The 27,795-nt window shown below is 46.0% G+C and overlaps 1 protein-coding gene across 1 annotated transcript in view; it reads right to left on the bottom strand.

Annotated features, from left to right (window-relative positions):
- Nucleotides 1-27,795, bottom strand: part of RANGAP1 (Ran GTPase activating protein 1) — a 1,872,200-nt gene that overhangs the window by 152,384 nt on the left and 1,692,021 nt on the right. Inside the window, exon 11 of the mRNA XM_044087098.1 lies at nucleotides 21,460-21,581. Within this exon, the coding sequence (XP_043943033.1) occupies nucleotides 21,460-21,581 (122 nt within the window). The remainder of the gene's footprint in view (nucleotides 1-21,459; nucleotides 21,582-27,795) is intronic.

The raw sequence follows: 27,795 nt of genomic DNA, 5'->3' as shown, positions 1-27,795 counted from the left end.
AGAACTGAGTGAGCCGTGGATTTTTCCTTTGAAAGGATTGGAATTAGTTGTTGCTTTATCCTTAGAATTCTGTGCTTTGGAATAGCAGCTTTGCAGTTTTTTGTGTTCAAGATAACCCCTATGAATTCTGTCGACAGATGGAGTGAGATTGGATTTTTGCCAGTTTATGGTTATGCCTAGCCTTTGAGCAGTGAGAAGAGAGTATGCCAGAGCTTTTTCCAGTAGATGCCGGGTGGGGGCGGAAATGAGCCAGTCATCTATGTATGGAAACACCTGGAATCCTTGAAGTCGCAAGTGAGCTGTGACAACTGCCATGCACTTTGTGAACACTCTGGGGGCTGTAGAGAGTCCGAAGGGCAGTACTCGAACTGGTAGTGATTGGCTCCCGAAGGGAAGTGCAGAAATCTTCTTGATGGCCTGTCCAACTTTATGTGGTAGTATGCATCTTGTAGATCTATAAAGCACATCCAATCGTCTTTTTCCAAAAGTGGGAGGATAGACTGTATTGTGACCATCCGGAATTTTTGTACTCTCATAAACTTGTTCAATACACTCAGATCCAAAATTGGTCTGAAGTCCCCGGTTTTCTTTGGCACCAAAAATGGTCTTTAGTAGAATCCGGATCCTATCTGGTCTGGAGCGACTATTTGGATGACTCTCTTTCTTAGCAGCTTTCCTATCTCTAGTGCTGCTTCTTCCCTTTGACTGGGTGGAATGTCAGGAAGATTTTTTTGAAGGGATGGGACAAAGATCGAAGGGGATATGATAACCTCTGGTTATAATCCTTTGTACCCAGGAATCGGCGGTGATGGTTAGCCAGGCAGAAGGGTACAAGGGGAAACGTCCCCCAACCACCTCCAGAGAAAAGGAGTTGGGCCGCTCTTCAGGAGCACTGGTAGGATTGACCAGGGAAAGAATCCCTGGAACCCTGGTTACACGGATCCCCTCTGCCCTGAAAGGAGAGACTTCCCTGTGAGTTTCCCCCTCAGCCCCTGGGGGAGAACTCTGCCTGTGTGTCACGGAAATGACCCTGAGATTTCTTGAACCATATCTTCCCATTCTTTTGGTTTCGGAAGAAAGCACATTGAGGGGAAGAATAACGGACACCTATGGCAGAAAGGGTCTTACTGTCCTGTTCACATCTGGCCAGTGTGCTTTTAACTTTGGGCCCAAACAACGAGGAGGCCTCAATGGGGGCATTAAGAAAAGAAGACTTAAAGGGTTCCGCAAAGTTGCACAAGCGCATCCAGGCGTGTCATCTTAAGACCGCAGCTGAACCCGCTGCTTCTGATGCATAGAGGAGTTAGATATAGATTCAATGGTGGCCAGCTGAGAGGCCACTTTGTCACGGACATCATCAGACACGGCACCAGCCAAGGTTTGAGAGAGCTCAGAAACCAGATCCCTTTGAAGCCTGGTAAAATGTGCCACATAATTCAGGGACCTGATAGCAAAGGTCGCTGAAGCAAGGTGCGCTTCCCTATCCTGTCCAGGGCCCGCGACTCTCTGTTAGGCAGATTGGCAGTCTGGCTTTCTTCTTCTGCCAGATCCTTTTTTGTTGCAGCCGCCACCACCAAAACATTCAAAGGAAGACCTTTGGAATAATGGGGATCCGAAGCAGGAGAGGACAAGATCTTATCTGGCCTCCGGGGAATAGCTTTGACGGTATCAGGAGCCTTCCAAGCACGCTGCATGATGAGCTGGACAAGTTCATCGGCAGGTGGAGTAACCCAGGAGGTAGGGGACCGGGCGCAAAAGGCCTGCAGGAACACAGATTCCTCAGAGGTCGGATTAGAGGACTGCCAGTCACCTCTCTATTTCAGCATTTCGAGGATATCGCCAAAGGATACTTCAGAGGGTGACCAAGGGGATCCTTCCCCCTCATCGAAATCTGTGTCTTCGGTGAGGGACTCCTCTGTGGAGTCCATGTGCTTCCTCTTACATGAACTTTTCCGGTGGACCTCCTCAGCGGGAGAAGCTGGAGAAGACAGCGGAAAAGGGGATTCCTGAGGGAATATGTCCTGTGGCCCTTGCACCCTGTGTCCGCTAGATGCAACTTGTGAAACCAGTGTACCAGAAGAGGGCAGAGGTATAGACAAGTCCAGTATTGCCAGCAGCAGTGAAAGTCTTCTCCATCAGTTGGAAGGCTGGTCCACCCGAAGAGGAGTGTATGTCTAGGACAGGGGTTACCCCTCCCCTAAGTGGCTCAGCATGCCGACCCGGAGTCCCTGGATGGCTGTGGAGCAGCAAGCTATGCGTGTCACAGCTGACATCCTGGGTTGGAGCAAAACTTTCCTGCCACGAAGGCAACTGCGGTTCCTTAATGAGATCCATAAAGGGAACCGCAGAAGGGGAAGACTGTGCTATATCCATGGACTTCAAAGGCAATGAAGGAGGAGAATAAGAAGGGTCTTTGGAGATGGGTGATCACCTCCCAAGGAAGGATAGTTCCTGAGGGGTGGGATACCTCTGGCCAAGAGTACCTGGTCCACAAGACACAACACATGTTCGAAAAGGCTTCTAGTGGACCTCACTGAGACTGAGGGAGAAACAGGCCTGCCCACAGAAGAGGCAGACTTTTTGCCCATCTCATCTGTCCGCACAGAGGACAACGGTGCCGAGAGAGACTGGACTACTGTTGTCTGCACCGAAGAAGTCATTGGTGCCAAGGTCAATGTCTGCACTGACACAGGGATCAGTGCTGAAGTGGTTGTCGGTGCCGAAGCTGGAACCGACAAAACTGGAGTCAACAATAAAGGCGTCTGTTCCGAGGAAGATCTCGGAGCCGATGCAGTCAAGGTCTGCGCTGACTGAATGGTCAGTGCCGATATAGTGGTAATGGTCTGAACCGAGGAGCCCCTTGGTGCCGATATATAGATAGCTGCAGGAGAAGACGGAGCCGAAATCACTAATGGAGCCGAAGGTCTAAGCACCGAAAGTACTGGGGCTGACAGAGAGCTCCGGAGCCGAAACTTTAGCCTTTGGTTGGCGGGAGTCCCCAGCCAAGGACGAAGGCAAAGATTTAGCCTTAGTAGGAACATCCAAGGTTTTCTTATGGGCTCTAGGAGGGGTTGAGGCCTCCGACCCAGAAATAGCCTCTGAAAAGGGAGATTTTAGAAGTCCCTTCAGTAACAGCTTGTTTTCCTTTCCAACACGGTTCTATTAGAAAAGTTCTCACAAATAGTACAGGGTGGGTCAACAGACAAATGGGAAGCTCCCAAACAATAAACACACAGAGTGTGCATCAGAAGTAGGCAGTTTGTGTCCACAATCGGAACACCGCTTAAACCCCGGACTCATAGCCGGTCTTAGGCATAGGCCAACTAGGCAGCTGCCTAGGGCGCCGCTGTAGCAGGGGTGCTTTTTCAGTATTTATTTGGTGTAAGTAGACCAGTATGGGGGGCACCGTGGAGCCTTTTTGCCTAGAGCACCAGCTGACCTAAGGCCACTGCTGCCCGGACTACCTTTCTTATCTGCCATGACAGCAAATTAATTACTAGAAAAGGTACCAACAAGGGTACAAGAGAGTACCCGAAGGTATGAGAGAAAAAGGGAAAAGGATTACCAACGATGGTAAAGAGAGAATACCTCGCGGTAAAAGTGGTAAAGAAAAAAGCAGAAAAACCTGAAGAAATTATGAACGCTAGATGTGATAGGGTAAGAGATAATACAATATTAACTTTTCTGACAGACAAGTAATCTGTAAAGCTATTAAACAACAAATGACTGTACTTGGCTCAAGAGAAGTAGCTTGACACGACCGAATGGCAACGCGGCAAATGAAATCTGAGGTAACAGGGAGATGGGGGTTGTGGGAAGAGTTTAGCTCGAGAGTTTGTAGCTGACGCGAGCTTGGAAAATGGCCGGCTCGGTTCCGAGCTCGGAACAGATACCCATGCATAAGGAATGAACGAGGATTAACAATATCAGATCAGCTTTTCAGTACTATGCAACTCACACTTCACGATCTTTGCCAACACAATTTCTGAAAGTAACCTTTGTGCTTCACAATTCACTAGGATTCTTTATTATATTATTTTACATTTAAAAAGTCTATTTTGAAGTCTGTTAAATGACATCTACCTTAAGTGACTACAACCTTTGTTACACTATATCCATAATGTTTACAGAAAAAAAAAACAGCCATACATAATAAGTGGGTGAATAAAAAAGCCCATAAGGCACATCACCTGTCAAGATCTTCTCTTCTCACAAAATGCAGAAGTGTAACTATCAACTTGAGCTTTTATTCTGCTTTGATCAAAGCCTGCAAAGTGAGCTACAGTGAATTCTCTTGGGAAACTGAAGAGTGGGATTGAGCTTCAATTGATAAAGCATTTGCTAGTGTTTCATCAGTTTAAAACCAGGCTGATTAACTGCAGTCTTTCAAATACTGTGTGTAATTTCATGAACAAATGAATCCTTAATATTAGGCCTAGCACTTTGGAGATCTAAATTTGGTGTATGTACAGTTAATTGGTATTGACTCGCTTCATATACTTTTTATGTACACCTTTATTAAATGGCAGCTTCACAAATTCACAACTTATGGGGGGGGGGTTCCCAAGAGACATTTTCTAACAAAAATCCTTGAGAGTTCTTGCTTGTATTAACAAAAGCTGGGAAATCTTGAATTTTAGCAAGGGCAAACACCGTACAAATGAAAGTTTTTTAAACTACCTTGCCTAACAAAAAGAAGTTATTTTCTTACCATGACATGTGTTGTCTATCTTCATTCATTCTTGACAAATGAGACTCTGTTCCGACCGTTGGAACCAGCTCGGCCGTTAAACAGCTCGCACCAGTCAAAAAAACTCTCGAGCTAAGACTCCACCCATAATACCCCTCTCTCTATTACCTCAGAACAAGTTTGCAGTCAAAGTAAAGAAGGAAAACAGAATCCCGGTCTAAGGTAAAACCTAAAACCTTCCAGAACAAGTGTCCAAACCTTCAGAAGTCCTTAGCAGGAGGCAGGAGAGTAGGATGCCAAGAATGAATGCAGATCGACAACACAGATGGAACATTATGGTACGAGCATAACTATTTGATGTTATCAATCTTCATTCATTGACGAATGGGACAGAGTTCCCAGCTACTTTACGTCCCGAGTAGCCCTATGGAAGGATATTCCTGAGCACCATAGAGATGAAAGATGCTCTTTCCCCTGGAGACTATATCCAATTTGTAATGAGTGATAAAGGTATGGGGAGCAGCCCATGTTGCAGCTGCACATATTTCTTCCATGGAAGCCCTAGAGTGAAAAACAGCTGAAGTGTCATAGGTTTTTGTCTGTACATCCCTCTTAATATTATGCAAGCAAGCCTCTGGCTTATCTTACGCATTCTCAAAATGACATTCTCTTATATGTAATGTAACATATATTTTATTGTAAAACTGTGATTTCTGTACAGTTTGTACTATGTAACTTTCTGCATTTTATACTATGTACTAGAGCTTTTCTCCTTGGGTCTCAACTGAAAAAGGGCCGCAAGCCCAGCTGGACTAACCCGGTTAACAAACAATAAATAAGTGGATACAGATCTTATGAATGTGCTTTAACAGGCGCAGGCAGCTTGAGGTTATGATTGTAAATGAAGTTAACACAATCCCTAAGATAACTTGATAAGGTAACTTTCGAGACAGGTTTACTCACAGTTGAACCAACTGATCTGATTTTCTAGATTGTTTGGTTCTGTCAAGACAGAAATGTAACTGTCTGCAAACATCTAGTAAATGTAAGCAATATTCACCTTTATTTGAAAAATTTGGAAAGAAGACAGGCAAATCTACAGTCTGATTAATAATAGATTCTGAGACCACTAGGTAGAAAAGGATGGATTCTTAACGAAACCCTATCTTTATGAAAAATCATATTAGGGTGTTTCACACAAAGCCTGCAATTCAGAAACTCTTCTGGCAGAAGTGACGGCCACCAGAAAACGTTTTCCACGACAGGAAATTGAGATTGCAAGGAGCTGCTGTCTCAAAGGGCTAGAGGACTAAAGATTGTAGTACTTGGGTCAAATCCCATGGAGCTATGATATCCTTAAATGGGAGCTTTAAATGTAAAGCACCTAGTCAGGCACAGTTTTGCATAAACGGTGGGAAATTAAGGTATGATCTTCAAACCCACGAAACTGGAAATGGCTGCTAATTGGACTTTGATGGCGAAAGCAGAAGCTCCTAGCTCAAAAAGTGAAGCCACAAATTCCAAGACCTTGTCAACAGGGGCTGAAAAGGGATCAAAATTATTTGTAAGGGTCCAAATTGAGAATCTCTTCCATTTGATAAGATAGAGTTTCCTGGTGGATGGTTACTGAGAAGCCAGAAGGATTTTATGTACTGAGGAAGGTAATTTGTTCTGCCTGGCAATTAATGGAATTGGTGATACCAAGCTGTCAACTTGAGACTGTGAAGGTTAAGATGTACCAATCCCTGTGGGTGAGACACCAGGTCTGGAAATGGGTCCAGAATCCAAGAATGGTGAATCAGGTGCGGCCAAAGGAAGGGGAATCAGACTTGACAGGGCCAACAGGGTAAAATGAGGATCACTTTGCTTCTCAGTCTTTGGGCTTTCTTCAAGAACAGGGGAATGAGACAGATTGGGGGAAAGGCATAAAATACTCCTGGGAGCCAATCAAGGAGGAGTGCTTCTCCCGGGGCCTCCCCCTGTGGAGGAATTATGGCAAAATAGCTGCTGCATCTGTTGTATACTGGGGAGGCAAAGAGATCACAGCGAGGCTGGCCCCAATGACGAAAAATTTTCATCTTTTCCTTGGGATTGAGAGACCATTCGTGAGGCAGGAGGATGGATCTGCTCAGTTTGTCCACTACTACTTTGGAGCTTCGAGGGATATGCACTGCTATTAGAAAACGGTTGGAAGAGATCGCCCTTTGGCATATTCTGAGAGCTTCCCAACCAGGGGGCAAGATCTGGTTCCACCTCATCTACTGATGTTCCAGACTACTGACATGTTGTCTGATTGAATTGCAATCGTCCCCAAAGGAAGGGGCGACTGAAAGGCTTGCAATGCTAGAAGCACTGCCCTCAATTCCAGGACACTGATGTGCAAATGAGCCTCTTGCGGGGACCAAGTGCCTTATACTGTTCTTTCCAGATAATACCCCCCCTCACACGATCTGTGAAGCGTCTCTGGTCACTACAGTGGTGGGCAGAGAAGGAGTGAAGTTGTTGCCGCATAGATTTTCCCCGGACTTCATCCACCAGGATCCTTCTTGCAGCAATTTATCAAAATGGATAAGACACTGGATGTGTCAGTACTGACCATTGCGCAGCTAAGAGCCACTGACGCAGTCTCATATGAAACCTTGCGAGGGGCACTAAGGTTATGGTCACTGCCATAGATCCCAGAGCTTGGAGGACAAAAACAGCAGGAACCTTGTCTTTGGATATGATGAGTTGTACTTGCGACCTTATTTTCTGCAGTCTGTGTACAGGGACAGAAGCTACACAAGAAATTGTATTGAGGCGTGCTCCTATAAATTCTAGGTCTTATGTTGGAGTCAATCGGAATTTCTTTCTGTTGATTATAATGCCCAAGGACTGGAAATGATGCAATATTAAGTCTGTGGCTTGAAGCAGTAGATGCCTGGTGGGGGCAGTGAGGAGCCAGTCATCTAAGTATGGAAACACTTGGAATCTGCGTAGCCTCAACTGAGCAGTTACCGCTGCCATGCATTAAGTGAACACCCTGGGGGCTGTGGTGAGACAGAAGGGCAGCACTCTGAACTGGAAATGACTGGCTCCCAGCCGGAAGCAGGGGAACCTTCTGGTGCATTTGTCCATCTTTATATGGAAATGCTAGCCCTGAAGGTAGACAGAGCACATCTAATCACTTCTCTTGAAAGGGAAGGATAGACTGAACCATGACCATCCAGTATTTTGTTTGTTGAATGAACTTGTTCGGAAGGTTGAGATCCAAAACTAGTCTCTAGTCCCATGTCTTTTTCAGCAATAAAAGAATCTAGAGTAAAATCCGGATCCTCTTTGGTCTGGCGGGACTTCTTGGTTAACTCTTCAGCAAGTTTTGAATCTCTATGGCTGCTTGGTCCTGCTGATTGGGTGGAACATCGGCGACTCTTTTTCCCTTTACTCTATTTCCAAAGTCCCAGAATTTGACAACCTCTGGTGATAACTCAATAGCCAGGCTGCCTGGTGCAGTGAAAATCTTCCCTCGACTGTTTCCAGAGGTAAACAATTGGGCCTCCATTCAGAAACACTGGTAGGGCTGTCCAAAGGAGGAGCCTCTGTAGCCTTGATTCCGTGGACCTCATCTATCACTGGGAGGGATTCTTCCATTAGAACTCCCCCCTCTGCCCTGAGGGGAGTATTTGCCACATGTGTCATGAAAAGGCCCTTGGGACATTGTGAATGACATTTGCCCACTCCTTTGATTTGTAGAGGAGTAGAAAAACAAATCCCCACAGCAGAAAGGGTCTTTCCATCTTTTTCACACCTGGCTAGTGTGTCTCTGAATTTGGGGCCAAGCAAGAAAAATCCGTCAACAGCATTGATGAAGAAAGACTTGAAAGGTTCTGCAAAGTCACACAAGTGCATCCAGCATGGAGACTTATGGCAACGCCTGAACCTGCTGCCCTAGTCATTCCTTCTGCTGCATGAGCGATGAGACCCATGGACAAGTTCAATATAGACTCCAAGGTGGCAAGCTGAGAGGCAACTTTATCCAGCATCTCGTCAGACACAGCTCTGGCAAGGGTATCTGATAGCTCCTTTATCAGATCTTTTTGGAGTCCAATGAAATGTGCCATGAAATTCAAGGACATAAGAGCGAAGGTCGAGGACGTAGAGATCTGTTTCCCAAACCTGTCCATCGTCCTTGGCAAGTTCCTTTTTGGTGGCCACCGCCACCACCATGGCATCTACTACTAAACCCTTTTCCCAATGTAGTTGGTCTTCTGGAGCTGATAAAATTGTGTCTGCCCTCTGGGGAATCGGCTCTATGGAATCAAGAGCCTTCCATGCTCGCTGCTCAAATAGCTTAAGTTAGTCAGCGGGTAGGATCACCCAGGAAGTAGATGGGAGAGCAGTGAAAGCCTGCAAAAACAGAGATTCCTCGGAGGATGGGTTTTGTGGGCTTCCAATCACCCCTCTTGTTTTAAGATTTCCAAGATGTCTCCAAATGAGACATTTTCAGGGGTTGACTGGGGGAACCCTCCCCTTCACCATAGTCTGTCTCTTCCGTGGCAGATTCTTCTGGAGAATCTGCTTCCTCTTGCAAGTCTTACGAGGTGGTTCCTCGGTGGGAATCTGAGGAAGACTCCTAAGAAGAGGGGCCCTGAACAGGCATATCTTGCCATTTTGGTGCCCGCTGTCCCAACGTGAGAGGTGGTGGGCAGCTAAAGTCCAGAAGGTACAAATATGTGACACTCCGACGTAGATGAGGCCAGCTGAGAGCCCACTGAGGCTACAGCTCTCTCCATGATCTGGAAAGCAGGCCCACCCAAAGAGGGATGGGAGCCCAGAACTAGGAAGGACAACCTCGGAACCAGGGTCACACTCCACTCTGAAGGACAATCCTCCAAGACAGGAGCCGGGGAAGAGTCCGAAACTGTCAGGGTTCTGAGAGCGAAGGACAGCTCCGAGAAAATTTCGTACCATAATGGAACCCTCTGAACAGACAGCCAATCTATGTCCCCGAGAGTCTATTGGTTCTGAGGGAGCCGAAGACATCAGAGCCAATCCAGGCAGCGAAGGAGCTTCTGTCGTCACCCTAACAGTTGGAACTGGGGTAATCGAAGTGCTAGGCTCCGACCCTAGATAGGAGGTCCCACCACATATACCTCTGAAAGACTTCTGATCGCACTGGCATCCCAGACTCTGACCTATCAAACAATGGACTGAGAAGTTGACCCAGAAAGGGGTCTTTAGAAGGGGAGTACCTTGTTCTGGGAGGTACAAATGTTTCAAGCTTAGGCACCGTATGCTGTGGAACAGAGTGGGAGGTCAAGGATGCTGGTGCTGACGAAACTGTCGGTGCAAAGACTGTTAAGGTCGTTGCCAAGGTTGTCAAAGACAGTGCTGAAACTGTCGGCACCAGGGGGGGCCATATCTGCCAGTACTGAAGGTTGTTTCACAATCAGTTTAGCCAAGGGTGAGCTCGGCAATGACTGAGTTCTCTTTTTATGTTCAATTTTGGCGAACGAGGACTCTGGCTTAGAGAGAGGGCTTCATCAAAGGAGCATTTTAACAATCCCTTCAAAATCAACTTATTTTGGTGTTCTGCCAATGTTCTTGAATAAAACCTTGACAGATCTTACAATTAGTTTCTAAATGGGGTGCACCCAAGCAATATACACACACTGAACTGGGCATCTCTCTTACACAATCTTGGCACTGTTTAAAGCCTGATTTCAAAGAGGTCTCAGACACACACAGACAAACAGCGGGACAGAGCTGAAAACTACAAAAAATGGGAGGGAAAAATACCAAAAAAAATCAACGGTAAAGGGGGGAAATACCAGTGATGGTACAGAAGGAAATTACCTACAAGAGAGGGAAAAAAATTACCAACAATGGTGATTTTTTTTTAAAGCTTTTGGATAGTGCCAAGCAGCATGTTTTTTTTATTTTTGTGCGGTTAAGTATCATTTTGTGGTTAATGAATGACGAATTGAGGGTGTTAAGGTGTTTTTGCAGCTTTTCTATTGTAGAATGGTTGTTGCAGGTCCTAAAGATTAACATGTCATCAGTGTAAAGGAGGAGGAGTTGTAGAGCAGGACTGAAAAACCACCAGGTGATAGATGTGTTACTAATACCAAGGTTCTGAAGAAAGAGGAGGAGCCTGATAGGGTCAAAGGCTTTTGCAAGGTCAAAGAAAACTCTCCCATCAAGTTACATTTCATCACGTTGAGAATGTTGAAAAATTAGAAGTTATGTACCTACCATAACGTTCCATGTTAGTTGTCTTCTCTCGCCTTCTTTCTTGCTGGATGGGTTCGGAGCCAATCCTCAGCTCTGACTCGGCACTTGCTAAGCTCGAGAGTCACTTTCACCAGCTCGAGGCAGCCCCATATCCCATGATGCAAGGCGGTAATTACCCAGATCTCATTTGGTATCTAGAGGAAAAACTGCCTATAAAACTTTCCACTAAGGAAAGAGGAACAACTAACCTAAAAAGGCTGTAAAGGGAAACCAGGTAATCAAGGTCAAGAACTAATTGGTGTCCAAGGAAGAAGAATCTTCCAGAGAAAAAGGGAGATCAAGGTCTGTCCAGGCTAGGGGGACAGGAGAGAGGGACGCAAGAAAGAAGGCGAGAGAAGACAACTAACATGGAACGTTATGGTAGGTACATAACTTCTAAATGTTAAGTTGTCAATCTCGCCTTCATTCTTGCTGGATGGGACTGCGTCCCTAGCACCTCTATCCTGGGTGGCTCAATGGAACAGACTCTTGAGAACTGTGGAACCAAAGCTTGTCCCGTCCCTGGAGGCCAAATCCAATTTGTAATGAGAAACGAAGGTATGAGGAGTGGCCCAAGTGGCTGCTGCACAAATAGTATCTAAGGGTAGCCTAGCCTGAAAGGCTGTAGAAGTGGCTAGACCTGTTGTGGAATGTGCTTTAAGTTTTGAGCTCAGATGTTTGCCCCTAAGCTGATAAATGTCAGAAATGGTGGAAGATAGCCATCTGGATAAGGTCACTTTAGAAACAGGGAGACCTTTTTTATTTTCAGCATAAGAAAGGAAGAGCTGATCAGACTTTCTAAATTGCTTCGTTCTGTCCAAGTAATATCCGAGTTGGCGGTGTACATCTAGATAATGTAATTTTTGTTCCGCCCTGTTAGAATAATTTGGAAAAAATACAGGAAGATGAATGGATTGGTTTAAATTTGTCTTAGAAGCAACCTTGGGCAAAAAGGATGGATTGGTTCTCAAGGATACTCTGTCCTTGTGGAAGACCAAATAAGGGGGACGAACAGAGAGGGCATGAAGTTCAGACACACTTCTAGCCGAGGTAATGGCGGCAAGAAAAAGTGTCTTCCAAGAAAGAAACTTTAATGAACATGAAGCAGCCGGCTCGAAAGGGGGAAGTATCAAGGATGTCAGCACTAAATTTAGGTCCCACTGTGGTGGAGGATCCCTAACAGGGGGCGTAAGAAGGAACACTCCTTTGAGAAAGGCTTTACAAAGTTTGTGGGACATAATGTTGTGGTCTGTAAATCCGACATGAAAGTTCGAGATTGCTGCCAACTGAACTTTGACTGTGGAAGAAGAAGAACCTGAGTGAAAAATTTCCGCTAGAAAATCCAAGACTGACTGAACAGGGGCAGTAAATGGATCTATGTTTTTAGATTTTGCCCAAAGGGAGAAGAGTTTCCACTTGCTAGAGTAAATCCCCCTGGCAGAGGACTTAAGAGAAGCTACTATGATGTCTCTAACGGGGTTAGAGATCATAGGAAGCCTGGCTAAGGAAGGAAGTGGAGCAACCAAGCTGTGAGGTTGAGGGAAGGAACGGACCGGTGCAGTTGACCCGACTGGAGGGTCAGAAGATCTGGAGCTGGGTCCAGATGCCAAGGCTGCACCAAGAGATGACGATGAAGGAACGGGAACCAAATTTGTCGAGGCCAGTAAGGGGCAATGAGAATCATTTTGGCTCTCAAAACGGTAGCTTTCTGGAGTACCTGTGGTATCAATGGAAAGGGAGGAAAAGCATAAAGTAGTCCCCGGGGCCAATCTTGGGTAAGAGCGTCTCTGGGGGGATGGCCCGGAAGTGGGAAGAGAGAGAAGAATTCTGGGCATTTGCTGTTTTGAGGTGTAGCAAAAAGATTGCAGCATGGGCGGCCCCACTTCTGAAAAATCTCCTCCACTATGGATTGCTTGAGAGACCACTCGTGAGGCATTAGTATAGCTCTGCTCAATCTGTCCGCTATTATGTTGGTTTTCCCAGGGATATGCGTTGCTACCAGAAACCGATGAGAGGAGATCGCCCATTGCCAAAGTCTGAGAGCCTCCCGACACAAGGGATAGGACTTGGTTCCGCCCTGTTTGTTGATGTACCACACCACGGACATGCTGTCCGTGTGAACTGCAATAGTTCCTAAGGGAAGATAGTCGTTGAGGGCTTGCAACGTTAAAAGCACTGCTCTCATCTCTAGGACATTTATGTTCAGGTGGTATTCGAACGGTTGCCACGTGCCATGAACCATCCTGCCCTGATAATGCCCCCCCCCCCCCGATCAGGGAGGTATCCGAAGTAACCGTGGCTACCGGGGCCGGGGGAACAAATGGTCTGCCCTGATGGACTAGAGGAGAGGAAATCCACCAGGATAGATGGTTCTTGCAGGTCTGTGTCACCAGGATCTTGTGACGCATGGGAAGCTGCTGGAAGGACCATTGTGTGAACAACATCCATTGTAGGAGACGCATGTAAAAACGGGCCAGAGGAAGAAGTGTGATGGCAGCTGCCATGAGGCCCAACACTTTCAGGACCAACCTGGCTTGTACCCTTTTGCTGGCAAGGATGATCCGAACGTGGTTTTGGATATCTAGGATTCTCTGACTTGTTAGGTTTGCTGACATCCGAGTAGTGTCTAGATTTGCGCCTATAAAGGTAATAGATTGGCAGGGAAGACTTTTCGAAACTGACCGAAATTCCCAACTGACTGCAGAGACGTAGGGTGTAATCTCTGGCTTGGAGAAGTTGATGCCTGGTGGTGGCTGAGAGGAGCCAGTCGTCGAGAAACGGAAACACCTGGAATCCTTGACGTCTCAGGTGGGCCGTGACCACTGCCATGCATTTGGTGAACACTCTGGGGGCTGCAGTGAGACCAAAGGGCAGGGCTCTGAATTGAAAATGACTGGTCCCCAGCCGAAAGCGGAGAAACCTTCTGGAGCGTCTGTGGATTTTTATGTGATAGTACGCATCCTGAAGGTCTATGGAGCACATCCAGTTGTCTTTGCCCAGAAAAGGCAAAATCGATTGAAGTGTGACCATCCGAAATCTTGTCTTTTTGACAGACTTGTTGAGCCTGCTGAGGTCTAATATTGGTCTCCAGTCTCCCGTCTTTTTGGGAACCAAAAAGAACCTTGAGTAGATTCCGGACTCTAAATGGTCTGTTGGAACTGGCTGGATGGCCCTTTTTTTTAGAAGCTTTGAAACCTCCAGTTTTGCAATTTCCCTTAGACCTGGTGGAACGTCTGGAAGGGAACTTGCCTGAGGGAAGGGGCTTTCCCTCAAAAGGAATCTTGTAACCCTCGGATATGATCGACTGTACCCATCGGTCTTGAGAGAGGGAAAACCAGGCTTCTGGGTACAGCGACAATCTCCCCCCGACTGCCTCCAAGGGTGGACAGACAGGCAACACCTCAGGGATGCTGGAAGGGCTTGTCAGAGAGAGAGGCTCTCTACTGCCCTGGTTCTGCGGACCCCCTCTGCCCCTAGGGCGGCGTCTATTGTTATTACCCTCTCTGCCTCTGGAGGTAAACTGACCACGTGCGTCCGGCTTGACTCCCTGAGATTTTCGGAACCACATCTTCCCTCCCTTCTGACCTTTGGGATAAGGTCTAGAAGGGGTGGAGAAACGGACTCCTACGGCAGAAAGAGTCTTGCCATCTTGCTCACACCTGGTCAAAGTGTCCTTCACCTGAGGGCCAAACAATGTTGACCCATCAAAGGTAGAGTTTGAGAAGGACGCTTTAAAGGGGTCTGCAAAATTACAGAGCCGCATCCAGGACTGACGTCTGAGAGCCACTCCTGTGCCTGCAGCTCTACTCGCCCCATCGGCTGCATAAGAAATGAGCCGCATGGAGGAGTTGGTTATGGAATTAAGGATTCCCAGCTGAGAGGCAATCTTTTCCTGAGCCCCTGTTGATGAAGGATCCTGTACTACTTCACCTAATTCTTTAAGGATGTCCCTTTGAAGTCTGGTGAAGTGACATTAATTCAGCGAACGCATAGCAAAGGTCGCCGAGGAAAACATCCGCTTACCATACCTGTCCATGGTCCTAGACTCCTTGTTAGGAGGATGAACTGGTACGGAAGGATCTGCAAGTTCCTTCTTGGTGGCGGCCGCCACCACCATGGCATCAACCGGGACACCTTTAGTAAGAAACTGCTTTTCAGCAGGGGCTGTAATAAATTTTGAAGGTCTCCTGGGGACTGGTTCCACCGAATCAGGAGATGCCCACGCCTTTCGAGCTATGACCTCCATGAGAGGGTCGAAAGGCGGAGACACCCAGGAGGTGGAGGGTCGAGATCCAAAAGCCTCCAGGTATACTGATTCATCCTCGGAGGGGTTAATGGAGGGCCAGTTCCCCCTCTGTTTCAGGAGCTCAAGGATGTCTGAAAAGGAGACATCCTCAGAGGGGGATCTTGGGGACCCCTCCGACTCATCCAAATCGGTATCCGATGTTGTAGACTCAGGGGAGTCTAAGTGCTTCCTCTTGCAGGTCCTCTTCCGCGGGGGTTCACCTGAAGGATCAGGAGAAACCTGGGAAGAGGAAGTTATTCCCAATGGGGAGACCTGGAGCGATGGATCTCTGGGTCCAGGAGCAAGAGAGCGGGAAGAGGTATCTACAGGCACCGTAGAGGGAGGAGCTAAAGGAACCGACTGCTGACTGAGCTCAGGGGCTAGCACACTCCTCATCACCTCGAAGGCTCCCCTCCCAGGGAGGGCCGAGAGATCCTGCTCCGAAGAAACAGGGATCCCTGGTCCCACCGAAAGGGAAGGCCCCGAAGCAGATGTCGGGGCCGAGCTCACCAAGGCTGAAGCTCCGAGAGGGAGAACGGGGTCGGACAAGGGTCCGATGCCACTCGCCCCCTCGGAACCGACCAGGGAAGCCTGACGCCCGGATCCCTCCAAGGAAGGTCTCAAGGAGGAGATAGGAGTCGAGGACGACAGAGCCGAAAGGTGTGGTATCGGCTCCGAAGCAGCAACAGTCACAGTACCAATAACCTCCGGCTCCGAATTCTGTAAGAGAGTCGAAGGAGGAATTTCAGGAGGGTGTAGAATAGCGGTCGTCTGTTGAGACGGGCTATGGAGCATTTGGGCTTGTGCCTGTGATTTTAATAGCCTACTCACCACTCTAAGTCATTGTCTGATAGCCTGGAAGACCTCGATGATCGGCTCCGATGGCTCCGCTCCGAAAGCAGGGGGGAGGCTGGAGCCGAGTGTATAGATTCCAAAGAAGGAGATCTAGACCTCTTTTTGGACGGAGCCATCGGAGCCGAAGAAACCTCGGCTCCAGGCGGAGCCGACAACTTGTCGGCTCCGAGTGGAGACAAAGATCTCGGCTCCAGCCGGAGCAGAGACATGCTTCGATGCTAGGGTGTCGGCTCCAGCCGGAGCCAACAGGTGCCGAAGCCAGGGTATCGGCGCCGAAACTGAAGCTTCCAACAAGGAAGGATCGGCTCCGGACGGAGCAGATGTCGACTCCGGCGGAGTCGGAACCAAGACCACAGACTTGGACACCGAAGCCTGGGTCTTGGAAGGCTTAGAAGGCTTCCCGGAGCCGACCTTAGCCGGGGAGCTCTCAGGCTTAAGGAGACCCCTGAGGATCAATTTATTTCTATGTTCCTGCAGGACTCTCTGGCTAAAGGAATGACAGATAGCACAGGAGTCCTGCAGGTGTAGGGGTCCCAGGCAATAAATACAAGAAGTGTGACCGTCTGTCAGAGACATCTTCTGACAGCACGAGTCACACTTCTTGAAACCTGAGACCCTAGTATCTTTGGACATGTCTGAGTCCTAAAATACACACACACAGACACAATCAGACAGAAAGACACTAATAAACAAAATTAGAACTGTAAGACACAGCTGTAAGACACAACACCCACACCTAAGGAAAATCCTGACAGGAACTGTAAGGGAGGGTAAGGCCTAAGGCCCGAAACACTAGAAACTTAAGAATAAGGGGTTGAGGAGAAAGGGTATGGAGCTAAGTGAATAAGGATTCACTAAAAAGACTATAAAGAATAAAATTTAGGGAATTGGGTCTAAATTTCTTCACAAATAGTAATATAAAATCACTTACAAGGAGCTGGTAAAAAAGATGACCTCATTAGCGAGCGGAAAACGAGATCTGGGTAATTACCGCCTTGCATCATGGGATATGGGGCTGCCTTGAGCTGGTAAAAGTGACTCTCGAGCTTAGCAAGTGCAGAGTCGGAACCAAGGATCGGCTCCGAACCCATCCAGCAAGAATGAAGGCGAGATTGACAACTCAACATCAAACGTTCCTCGCAGTACAACTCTATCAACAGAACCACACAACTACGAGTATACCCATGAATGCCTGGGGTTAAATAAGACGAGAATTCAACGACAGAATAGAACAACAGATTTATTAAAAAATAAAATGGTTTAGCGCTTTCATCTAAAATCATAGACTTCATCAGAACCCATAATATGGTGACCTGACAGTTTAAATACTCAACTCATCCAATCACTACACAGTGTTGAATAAATGAATAATTAATTACTAATTCATGACATCATATCCTGCATACATACAGGCAAATAACTGAGAGCATGATTGAACGAATAATTATACCTCACAATACAATATGTACTAATAAAATAAAAGTAAAATGTTTTGGTTAAAATAGATATTTTATATAGGCATATCAGGGATAGTATGGGATGTTCTACTTTCAAATTTGCCTTACTGGAAGTTTTGAATCAGTCAAATAGAGGAGGCAATTTGAAAGTACTGCTAGGTGAAAAAGAAGTGAGATGACAGATACTTCTAAATGTTACCATACCACTGGGAATTAATGAATACATACATTTCTATTAAGCCGGTGTTACAAGCTAGAGTTTGAGGAATTTAAAAGTCCATTAACTCTAGTACAGAATGGATCTTTTTTTAACCAAAACATTTTTACTTTTAAATTTTACTTTTACTGAACTTTTACTTCAAAGGATCTTCACCCAGTGAGCAGACAGACTTCGTCCCACAACTGTTTGGGTTTATTTAAGAGGGAAAGTTGATTGGTTTTGACATGCTGTGTTTTGTGCTTCCCATATGGATTGGTTTAGCCAAGTTCCAGAGTTCTGCAACGGTAACATGGTTGTTAAGGGCTGGATTGTTTTTCAATGACCACCAAGCTGCATCCCTTAGCTTGTGCAGGTTCTTTGGTGAGTCATAGGGTTTGCTGTTTAAAAAGGCATTCTCAACATTGGGAAGAATATTCCCCGAGCTAGAGAAGCATTTGGGTTAAGGATGTAGCTGCTATGTTGGGGGTCTTGGATATCCAGTATAGTAATCAGTTAAAGGTTGTCAGGTGCTTTTTTTTTTAATTTGGTGATATTTTGTGTGTACTGGGGTCTGAATGAGATTAATTTGTGGGACAGAATTCAGAGACGGATTGTTAATCTGAAAGATGACTAGTGAGTAATTACTGAAGGTAGGACAAAGAATGGAAACAGGTTCATAGGTGTTTGCTAGGCTAACAACCGCAAGGGCCTTTTTAAGCCTAGCCATGCATCCCAAATCTCTGACAAGTTCTGATACCCTTGATAAGTGTAAGCATGGGCCTAGGAGATTTACAGACTACCCATGTCCATTAGAGACACAAGTGCAAAACCATGGATGAATTTCTATTTTCCCATCCAATTGTCCAAGTTGCACTTGAATTGGGTTAGGGAGGAACTCTCCTTCACATGGATGGGGAGCCTGTTCCATAGACTGGGTAGTCTCTGGGATACATACCCATCGCTCCAGCAGGTCCTATTTATATCACAGGCAAGATTTAAGTCTTTAGAATGGGTAATTCTGGTGCTATTTTGTGGATATGCAAGAAGTCTATTAGGGTGGAGTCTGACAATGCCCTGTATGCAGCCAGGTATAGATCTCCCCCAAAAAAGCCTATAGGAGGCAGAATACAGGGATAGGGCCTTCAGGCAGTCTGCATAGGACATTTTACCTACGCCCTGTATTCTTTTAGTGAGGAACCTCTGCTGACATTCCAATTGTTGGCTATGTCTAGTTAGATATATACCAAACAGGGCATTGTACTCAATGATAGATCTGATGAATGCCGAATACAGTGGAACAATGACTTCCTTGCAATTAGATGCCATACATTTGTTTATAAGTTTCACAACATAGAATGAGTTCCTCACTACTGTAGACACGGGATAGTCAAAGGATGGATTATTATCTGTATGTGTCCCCAAGTTCCTGACTACTGGGTAAACTCTAAGGGCTGTGTTGTCAATATGATAGTTACCAGGGATGGATGACATCCCAAAGGATACTATATGCATTTCTTGGCACTTGGTTTTAGTCCATGGCTCTGACACCAGTTGTTTGTGTCAGCCCCTCCTGGAGAACATTTGTGTCAGTGTAAGATTCAATGACAGCTCCTAATTTTTTAATCATCTGCAAATTTAGTTAGCCAGAGACAACTGACATCGGCCTTGACTTCTGAGAAGAAAATGCCAAAAAGGAGTGGTCCTAGGACTGATCCTTGAGGGGCTCCACTTGTGACTGCCCTCTTTGTAGAGATGAGCTCCCCAATTCTAACTTCCTGAGTCCTCCCTGTGCCAACTGGCTATTCACCAGGTGAATCGGGTTTGTACCGAACATCTTGAGTTTGTCAGCAATGCCTGAGTGGGGCATTGTGTCAAATGCCTTGGCCAGGTCAAAGCAGGCAGTATGAATGATTTTGCCCTCATCAATTGCTTTGGTGACCTTCTCAAAGAAGTCCACTAGGGTGAGTAGGCATGATCTGCCCTTGACAAAGCCAAACTGGGTTGGGTCCAGTGCCTGGAGATTTACTACATCTCTAATGATCATCTCCATGATAGTTCTTTCCAGAGCTTTACACACAAGACTAGTGAGACTTGTGGGTCTGTAGTTTTCAATGTCTGTAGATGGCCCACCTTTGTGCAGAGGGATGATTGTTGCCTTTCTCCGTTCGTGAGGCACAAAGCCTGTTTGGAGGCTACAGTTAAATAGTAATACCGAAGGGCCTGACAGGTCATGTTTCATGCTATTTAGAAGGCATCCTGGGATATTATCTGGGCCGACTGATGTAGTAATTCTTGGCCTTAGAGACAGCATTAAGGACCTGTTCCCTAGTGATAGTAGGGGGAGTTATACTTGATGATACTTCCTGAAGGAAGGTTGAGGGGGAGACAGGGGTAAAGTTGGAGCTGAATTTATCAACCAGGTGGTTTGCTATATCTTCTGGCTCAGTACGGGTGGCTCCATTTACAACTGTGTATTACCTTTGAGGTTGTGGACATAGCTAAAGAATGCTTTGTAGTTGTCCTTGGCCTGGGAGGCCAAACTGACCTCAAATTTGGCTTTGGTAGACTATTTGTCATCTGAGTTGCTTTAGTTTGATGAGAGTGTTTTTATCCTGCTGGGTGCTGCACCTCCCAATTTCTGCCATGATTTTCTTCATCCAGTTCTACAGCCTACTGACTTTGAGATTCCACCAGGGTGGCTTGTTTTTTGAGTTAGTTCTGTACTTCTTCTTGGTGGGTACAGCTGCCTCTATGCATCTATTAACATGCTTGTACAGGATTTCTGTGAACATTAATGCATAGGCAGCAGTGTTCTCAGGGCTTGGGGCTTGAAATTTTATGAAGTTCTCACTTAGCAGCAGGTTAGCCTTAGAATAATTCCCAAATATTCCAGGTTTGGGGGGTCCAGGTTTTATTTTTACTTTTACTTCACAGAAGACCATTCTGTGGTCTGACCTTACCAGGGAAGGTATTACAGTAGGGGGTGTGCAGCAGTCTCCCATATTAGTGAGGACCAGATACAATATGGCTGCACCCCTGGTTGGTGTATTTATTATCTGGGGGGTGGGGGGGCACCTGAAAAGTCAATGATGAAATTCCCCACGATAATCAGACATTTATTTTTGCAGTACAGTCCTTTCTTACTGAAGTTATTAATGAAGACTACTTCAGAAATTAGGGATTTAAATTACAGAGTGGTAGAGGAGGAAGACATTCTGCTGCAATAAGAAGGTGTTTTTCTTAGGGTTAAATTTAGGAGGACCCAGTTTGGTTTTGTATCTGTGGTAGTGGTGGGCTTTGGCTAATATGGCGGGCCAAAATTAAACAGACTGAACAGAAAAATGTTAGCTTCTGGATTTAACTGAAGATTTTAATTAATCCACTTTTGACTGAGATGAGTAACTGGTCACCATTACAAGATTTCATAACTCAGTCACAGTACTGAAGGTAAAGAGCTAAATTCTGCCAAGCTCAGAAAAACTCTGATTGATGCTTATAAACAGCATTTGATGTCCATATCAAATTTTATGAGAATGCACTGTTAATGCAATTAAAGTCTGGTGTAGACAAACTGGTTGGCCAAACTAGCAGCTGTTTAAAACATTACTGTGTTTTTACGATATTGCGGTGAGAAAGAGAGAGCGAGAGTGTGTGTGTGTTTGTCTACTATTTAAATATACAACAGTTACTTTCATACAAGTCGTGCAACAAAAATACTCACTTTGTTACAAATGCTAACAGTATTGGCAGCAATGAATTTGGGAAATACTTCTGCTGAACTGCATGATTAAGTGCCATCAATGGTCCATTAAGACTGGGGACAGGTTTGATTTTTTCTTCACTCTGTAAAAAGAAAGAGCAAATGAATACAATAACTTCAAACTGAAAAAAAAAAGTTCAATGTAGGGCATGACAATTTAACTGACTACCACCAAGCTGAATATAATAGGATTAATAAGTGAGTCCCTGTTATGACAAAGTTGTTTTATGTTCAAGAAATGGATGTCAAGAAAGAAGTTATGTACCCACCATAACGTTCCATACGAGTTGCTGCTTTTCATTTGTCTTCAACCTGTGGGAATACGGATCCAAATAGTCAAGCAAATGCAATTTATACTCTCCCTTATTATGGAACTTGGAGAAGAAAACTGGGAGACTGAACCTGATTAATGTTAGATTCTGAAGCCACTTTTGAGAGAAAGGAAGGGTTCGTGCATAAGGATAACCTTATCCTTATGGAACACCATATAAGGACCCTTAACAGATTAAGGCCTGAATCTCCAGCACTCTCTCTTAGCCAAGGTAATAGCAAACAGAAAAGCGGTCTTCCAAGACAGAAATTGCAAATCCACTGTAACTGCAGGTTCAAAGTAGGAATGAATACAGTAAGATCCCAAGCTGGCGTAGGGCCCTTGACTGGAGGCTGAAGTAAACAAGTACCTTTTAAAAAGGCTTCACAAAGCTTGGAAGAAGCTGAATTGTCTCCTATATGAAAACTGGAAATAGCTGCCAGCTGAACCTTAACCGTAAAAAAGCTGTCATCCTGATGAAAATATCTGGCAAAAACTCCAGGTTGGCAGGAATTGGAGCAGTGAAAGGATCCAAATCATGCTGAAATGCCCATATAGAAAAACATTTCCAATTACTGGAGTAAACTTTTCTAGTGGACAATTTGGGAGCCACTACCAAAATCTTCTTAATTGGAAAAGACAGCCTGGGAGTCCTAGCTATCACTGGAACTGCAGCGAGCAAGCTGTAAGCATCAGACTGACTAGATTTGTTTGGGGGAACCCTGAGGGACGCGAGATCAGATCCGGAACTGGATCTAATGTCCAAAAACGACACACTACACGAGACAGAGAGGGGAACCATACATGTCTAGGCCAGAAGGGGGCAATGAGGATCACTGAGCTCCCCAGCAGACGAGCTTTCTGAATGAATTTCAAGATCAAGGGAAGTTGAGGATGAGCATACAGAAGACCGGAGGGCCAAGTATAAACCAGAGCGTCTCTGAGGGACTCCCCTGAGCCAGTCAGATTGTTGTTCCTCCCCAGAATGTGCACTACCACCAGGAAATGGCCGGTGTAGATTGCCCACTCCCACAATCTCATGGCTTTGCGACAAAGGGGATAAGACCTGGTTCCCCCATTTGTTGGATGTACCAGACTACAGGCATAGTCTGTCTGGATAGCAATCATCCTTAGGGGAAGATGGGCATGAAGAGCTTGCAATTCCAGCAGCACCACCCTCATCTCCAGGACGTTGATGTGCAGTTTGGTCTACAGGGAAGACCACATTCTTTGGACTGTCCTTCCCAAAAACTGGAGCTTACCAGATTAGGGAGACATCCGTGGACACCTTGGTCATTGGGGTTGGAAGAATAAAAGGACGACCCAGAAGATTCAGGGACTGAAGCCACCAGAGAAGTGAATCCCTGCAGGCTCGAGACAAACAAACTGGATGGGATAACAGTAGATCTAGTAAGGACCACTGGACGACTAGGGCCCATTGGAGAACCCTCATATGCAGACGAGTCGTGGGGATGAGGGTGATCATGGCTGCCATGGACACCAACGCCCGAAGAACTGATTCTGCATGGGGATATTGAGTCTGAACAATGTAAAACACATGATGTCTGAGGGACTGAAGTCTGTCCAGAGTCGGAAAAATCTTGCTCTGAATGGTGTCTAACCAAGCTCCAATAAAATCTAGAACCTTTACTGGATCCAACAGGGACTTGTTGAGATTTATGGTTATGCCCAAATGATGGGCGATTTGGAGAAGGAGATCCCTGGCTTGATAGAGGCGATGCCAGGAGAGGGCGGAAATGAGCCAATCATCTAGGTAGGGGAAGACCTGGAATCCTTGCAGCCTCAGGTGAGCTGCCATGGGGCAGCGGTGAGACCAAAGGGTAGTGCTCTGAAGTGATAATGATTAGGGCCCCCCCCCCCCAGCCAGAAGCGGCAGAACCTCCAAGAGCGCCTGTCCATTTTGATGTGGTAGCATGCATCCTGAAGGTCCATTGAGCACAGTCATTTTTCCGCAGGAAGGGCAGTATAGATTGGAGAGTGATCATTCGGAATTTTGTCTTGGCAATCGACAGGTTTAGGGTTGAAAGATTCAGGATGGGTCTTAGATCCCCGTCTTCTTTGGCACTAAAAATAACATGGAATGGATGCCTGATCCAGACTGGTCTGGGGGGACAGGCTGGATGACTCTGTTTTTGAGCTGCTTAGAAATTTCCAGTGCTGCTTCCTCCCTTTACACAGGTGGAATGTCCGGGAGGTGTTTGGGCGGGATTGGCATTTGAATGAAGGAAACTGAGTATCCTCTGGAAATGATTTACAACACCCAATGATAGTCTGTAATTGACTCCCAAGCTGCTGGGTGTAGCGAGCAGTGAGAGATGTCCCCAGACCGTCTCCAGAGGATAGCAGTTGGGCAACCCTTCTGGGCTGCTGTATGGGTCTGTCAGGGAAGGAATCCCGAGACCACTGGTTCTTCGAACCCCCCCCCTGCTGTGAGGACAGCATCTGTCATATTCCCTTCTGCCTCTGGGGGAGGGTGAGTCAAGAGCATCATGGGAATAGCCCTGAGACTACTGGAACCACATCATCTTTGCCCCTCGCTGATTCCGGAAAAAGGATCATTGAGGGGTTGAGAAACTGATCCTGATAGACAAGGTCTTCCAGTTTTTCTCGCTCTGAAAAAATGTGTCTCATACACTTTTCCCAAAAAGAGTGAAACCATCATACTGGACATTTGTAAAAGATGCCTTGAAGGGCTCTGAGAATGCACAAAGCTGGAGCCAGGTGTGACGCCTGATGGCAACGCCTGTACTGGCCGCTCTAGCGGCACCTTTGGTAGCATGGGACAGAGGATGCATAGAGGTGTTGGAAACGGAAGTGAGGGTGGCCATATGGGAGGAGAACACCTTGTCCTTGACGACATGGACCCTGGGGCAGAACTCAGTGACCCCCTTGACCAGGTCCGCTGAAGTCTGATCACTTGTACCATGTAGTTCAGCGCACATACCGCAAACGTGGCTGAAGTGTAAACCTGGTTTCCAAAATGTTGGATGGCCCATAGAGCTCTCCTGAATGAGCTCTTTCTTGGTGGTCGCTGAGACAGCAGAGAAGGGGTCTGAGACAGGTGCCATGGAGATAACTGTGACACTGCGCAGAAGGGGGTACCAGTGTAGGCGCGACCAGTCTGGAGCAATCAAGATCATCCTCGGTTTGTCCTGTTTGACTTTTAGTAGAACTTTGGAAAGCAGAGACAGTGGGGGAAGGCGTAGACTTGATAGGTTTCTCTAGCTGAAGGACACAGCATCCACTTTCCAGGCTTGTTTGTGGGGAGTCCCTGTGCAAAACTTGTAAAACTGGTAGTGCTGGGGAGAGGCAAATACATCTATATCTGGGCTCTCCCATTCGCTTGTCAACATGTTGAACATCCTTGGTTCCAGTTTCCACTCGTGTGGGTCCATAAGGTTTCTGCTTAGTCCGTATGCCCATGTATTTAATTTTCCTGGCAGGAATTGAGCTTGTAGGTGCACCTGGTAGCTCAAAGCTGTGTTCCACAATGCCATGGCTAGTCTGCAGAGGGGGTAGGAATGTGTACCCCCCTGCTTGTTTATGTACCACATAACCGTGGCGTTGTCCATCTTTACCATTAATTGCTCTGGAAGAATGTAGTCCTCGAAGGCTGTCAAAGCATTCTGTACAGCTAGCATTTCTCTTTGATTGATATGTACGTGCATTTGAGTTGGGTTCCATTTGCCCTGAATGCACTTCCCTGCCAGGTGAGCCCCCCATGCATAGTCTGATGCATCTGTTGTTAGGGTTTGGGCAGCAGGGGGTAGTGTGAATGGTAGTCCCTTGTTTTGGTGGCAGGCCTCTTCCCAACAGAGGAACTCTAGGCGTAAGCAAGGAATGATAGGAATCATTGTTTCTAGGCTGTGAGAATGTTGACTCCATAGGCTTTTTAGATACCGCTGTAGTTTCCTCATATGCAGTCTTGCATATGGAATTAGAAGAATGCAGGAGGCCATGAACCCCAAGGCTTGCAGTATTTGTCTTGCAGATAACAGGGTTTTGTGGCCACTTGTTTGAAATAGGTTACCAAATGAATTTGATTTTCTGGCGTGAGGTAAGCCATCTAGGAAGTTATATTCAAGCTTGCTCCCAGGAATGTAATTTGTTGGCAGGGTACCAGTTGTGATTTCCTTTTGTTTATGGTGTACCATAAGTTAGAACCCTTTTTTACAAATGCCAAATTCAAAAGTATGCCCTGGCTTTCTGCCTGAATTAGACAATCGTCCAGGTATGGGTATATTTGGATACTTTTTTGCCTGCAAAATGCAATAACTGGAGCCAGGCACTTTGTGAATACCCTGGGTGCAGTAGACAAGCCAAAGGGCAGTGCAGAGAAAGTAAAGTTGTGTACACTTACCATAAATGTAGATGTTAGAGTGTATTCACTGTTGCAGTCATTACATTTCGGCAATCTGCTGGCAGGTTGCCCTCAGTCAGCCTGAATAACAAAGTCTTGGGTCCTGCATCGGTTGCTGTCTCTTCTTCCATGAAGTCAGGTCGTCAGGGGTATAAAACATGCAGACGACATTTTATTCAGTTTTTCTTGCCCCAGATGTCAGGTGCCCCCCAAATGGGGAGCAAAAAAAAAAAAAAAAAATATATATATATATATTTGGAGAAGAGAGGCAAATGATGTAATGCTTTGTGAAGGTATGAACAGAGCTCCAAGTAGCAGCTTCTAGAATGTCTTTGGTTGGAACTCCTCTGACAAAAGCTAATGAAGCAGAGGCAGTCCTGGTGGAATGTGATCTGATCCCCTTGGGCACAGGTTTACCATGTTGCAAGTAGCAGAAACGAATGTAGTGGCTTATCCACTTAGAAATAGTCTGCTTTGATATAGCCTTCCCCTCTGATCCTGCAGCAAATGCTACTAGTAGTTGCTCAGACTTTCTTAGAGATTTGGTCCTGTTTAAGTAGAACCTCAGTTGTCTGTGTACATCAAATGAATGCAGAATCCGCTCCCCCTTGTTCTGCGGATTTGGTTAAAAAGTTGGCAGGTGGATGGTCTGGTTAAGAGCCACACTGGATACCACCTTAGGCATAAAAGTAAAATATAATAAAAGGCTCCAATGCCATGAGAGCCTGTAGTTCTGAAACCCTTCTTGCTGAAGTGACTGCCAAGAGAAAAGCTGTTTTCCAGGACAGAAATGTTATATCCGCAGTAGCTGCTGGTTCAAAAGGAGGCAGAGTGAGTTTTTCCAGCACAAAATTGAGGTCCCATGCAGGAGTTGGTGATCTTCTGGGAGGCCTTACATTTTTGGCCCCTTTAAGATACTGTTTAAGCAGAGGATGATTTTACTGAAGAAAAAGACAGGCCCTTGTCAAGCATCTCAGTCAAATATTGTAAAATCTGAGGAATATTGGGCTTTGCTGTGTCTGTTCCTTGTGCATGGTTCCAAGCACAGAATCTCTTCCATTTATCAGCATAAGATTTTCTAGTAATAGGCCTTCTGGCTTCCAAAATGACATCCATCACAGATTTACTGAGAGGTGTTTGAATAATTAGTTGATCAGCCATGCTGCAAGATTCAGAGTTTGGAGCAGAGTGTGCATAATTTGATAGTTCTGCTGAGACAGTAGAGGAGGTATTTGAGGCAAGTACCATGGAGCAAGCTGGGAAATATTCCTTAGAAGTGGGTACCAGTGCTGGCGAGGCCAGTCCGGAGCAACTAGGATCATTTTTGTTTTTTTCTGTCGGACTTTTAGTAAGACCTTGGAGAGTAGAGGCATAGGGGGGAAAGGCATAGAGTGTGATAGGTTTTTCCAGCTGAAGGATAGGGAATCCACTTTGCATACTTTTTTGTGATGAGTTCTTGTGCAGAATTTATCCAACTGAATTTTGGGGAGAGGCAAATAGATCCATGTCTGGGCTCCCCCATTTGTGTGTTAACATGCTGAAGATTTGTGGATCCAGTTTCCATTTGTGCGGGTCCATAAGATTTCTGCTTAGGTCGTCTGCCAGA

Source organism: Protopterus annectens, chromosome 1.part1, assembly GCF_019279795.1.
Source record: "Protopterus annectens isolate FY-2018-M chromosome 1.part1, PAN1.0, whole genome shotgun sequence".
Lineage (NCBI taxonomy): Eukaryota > Metazoa > Chordata > Ceratodontiformes > Protopteridae > Protopterus > Protopterus annectens.
This window is presented reverse-complemented; position numbering and strand designations above follow the sequence as displayed.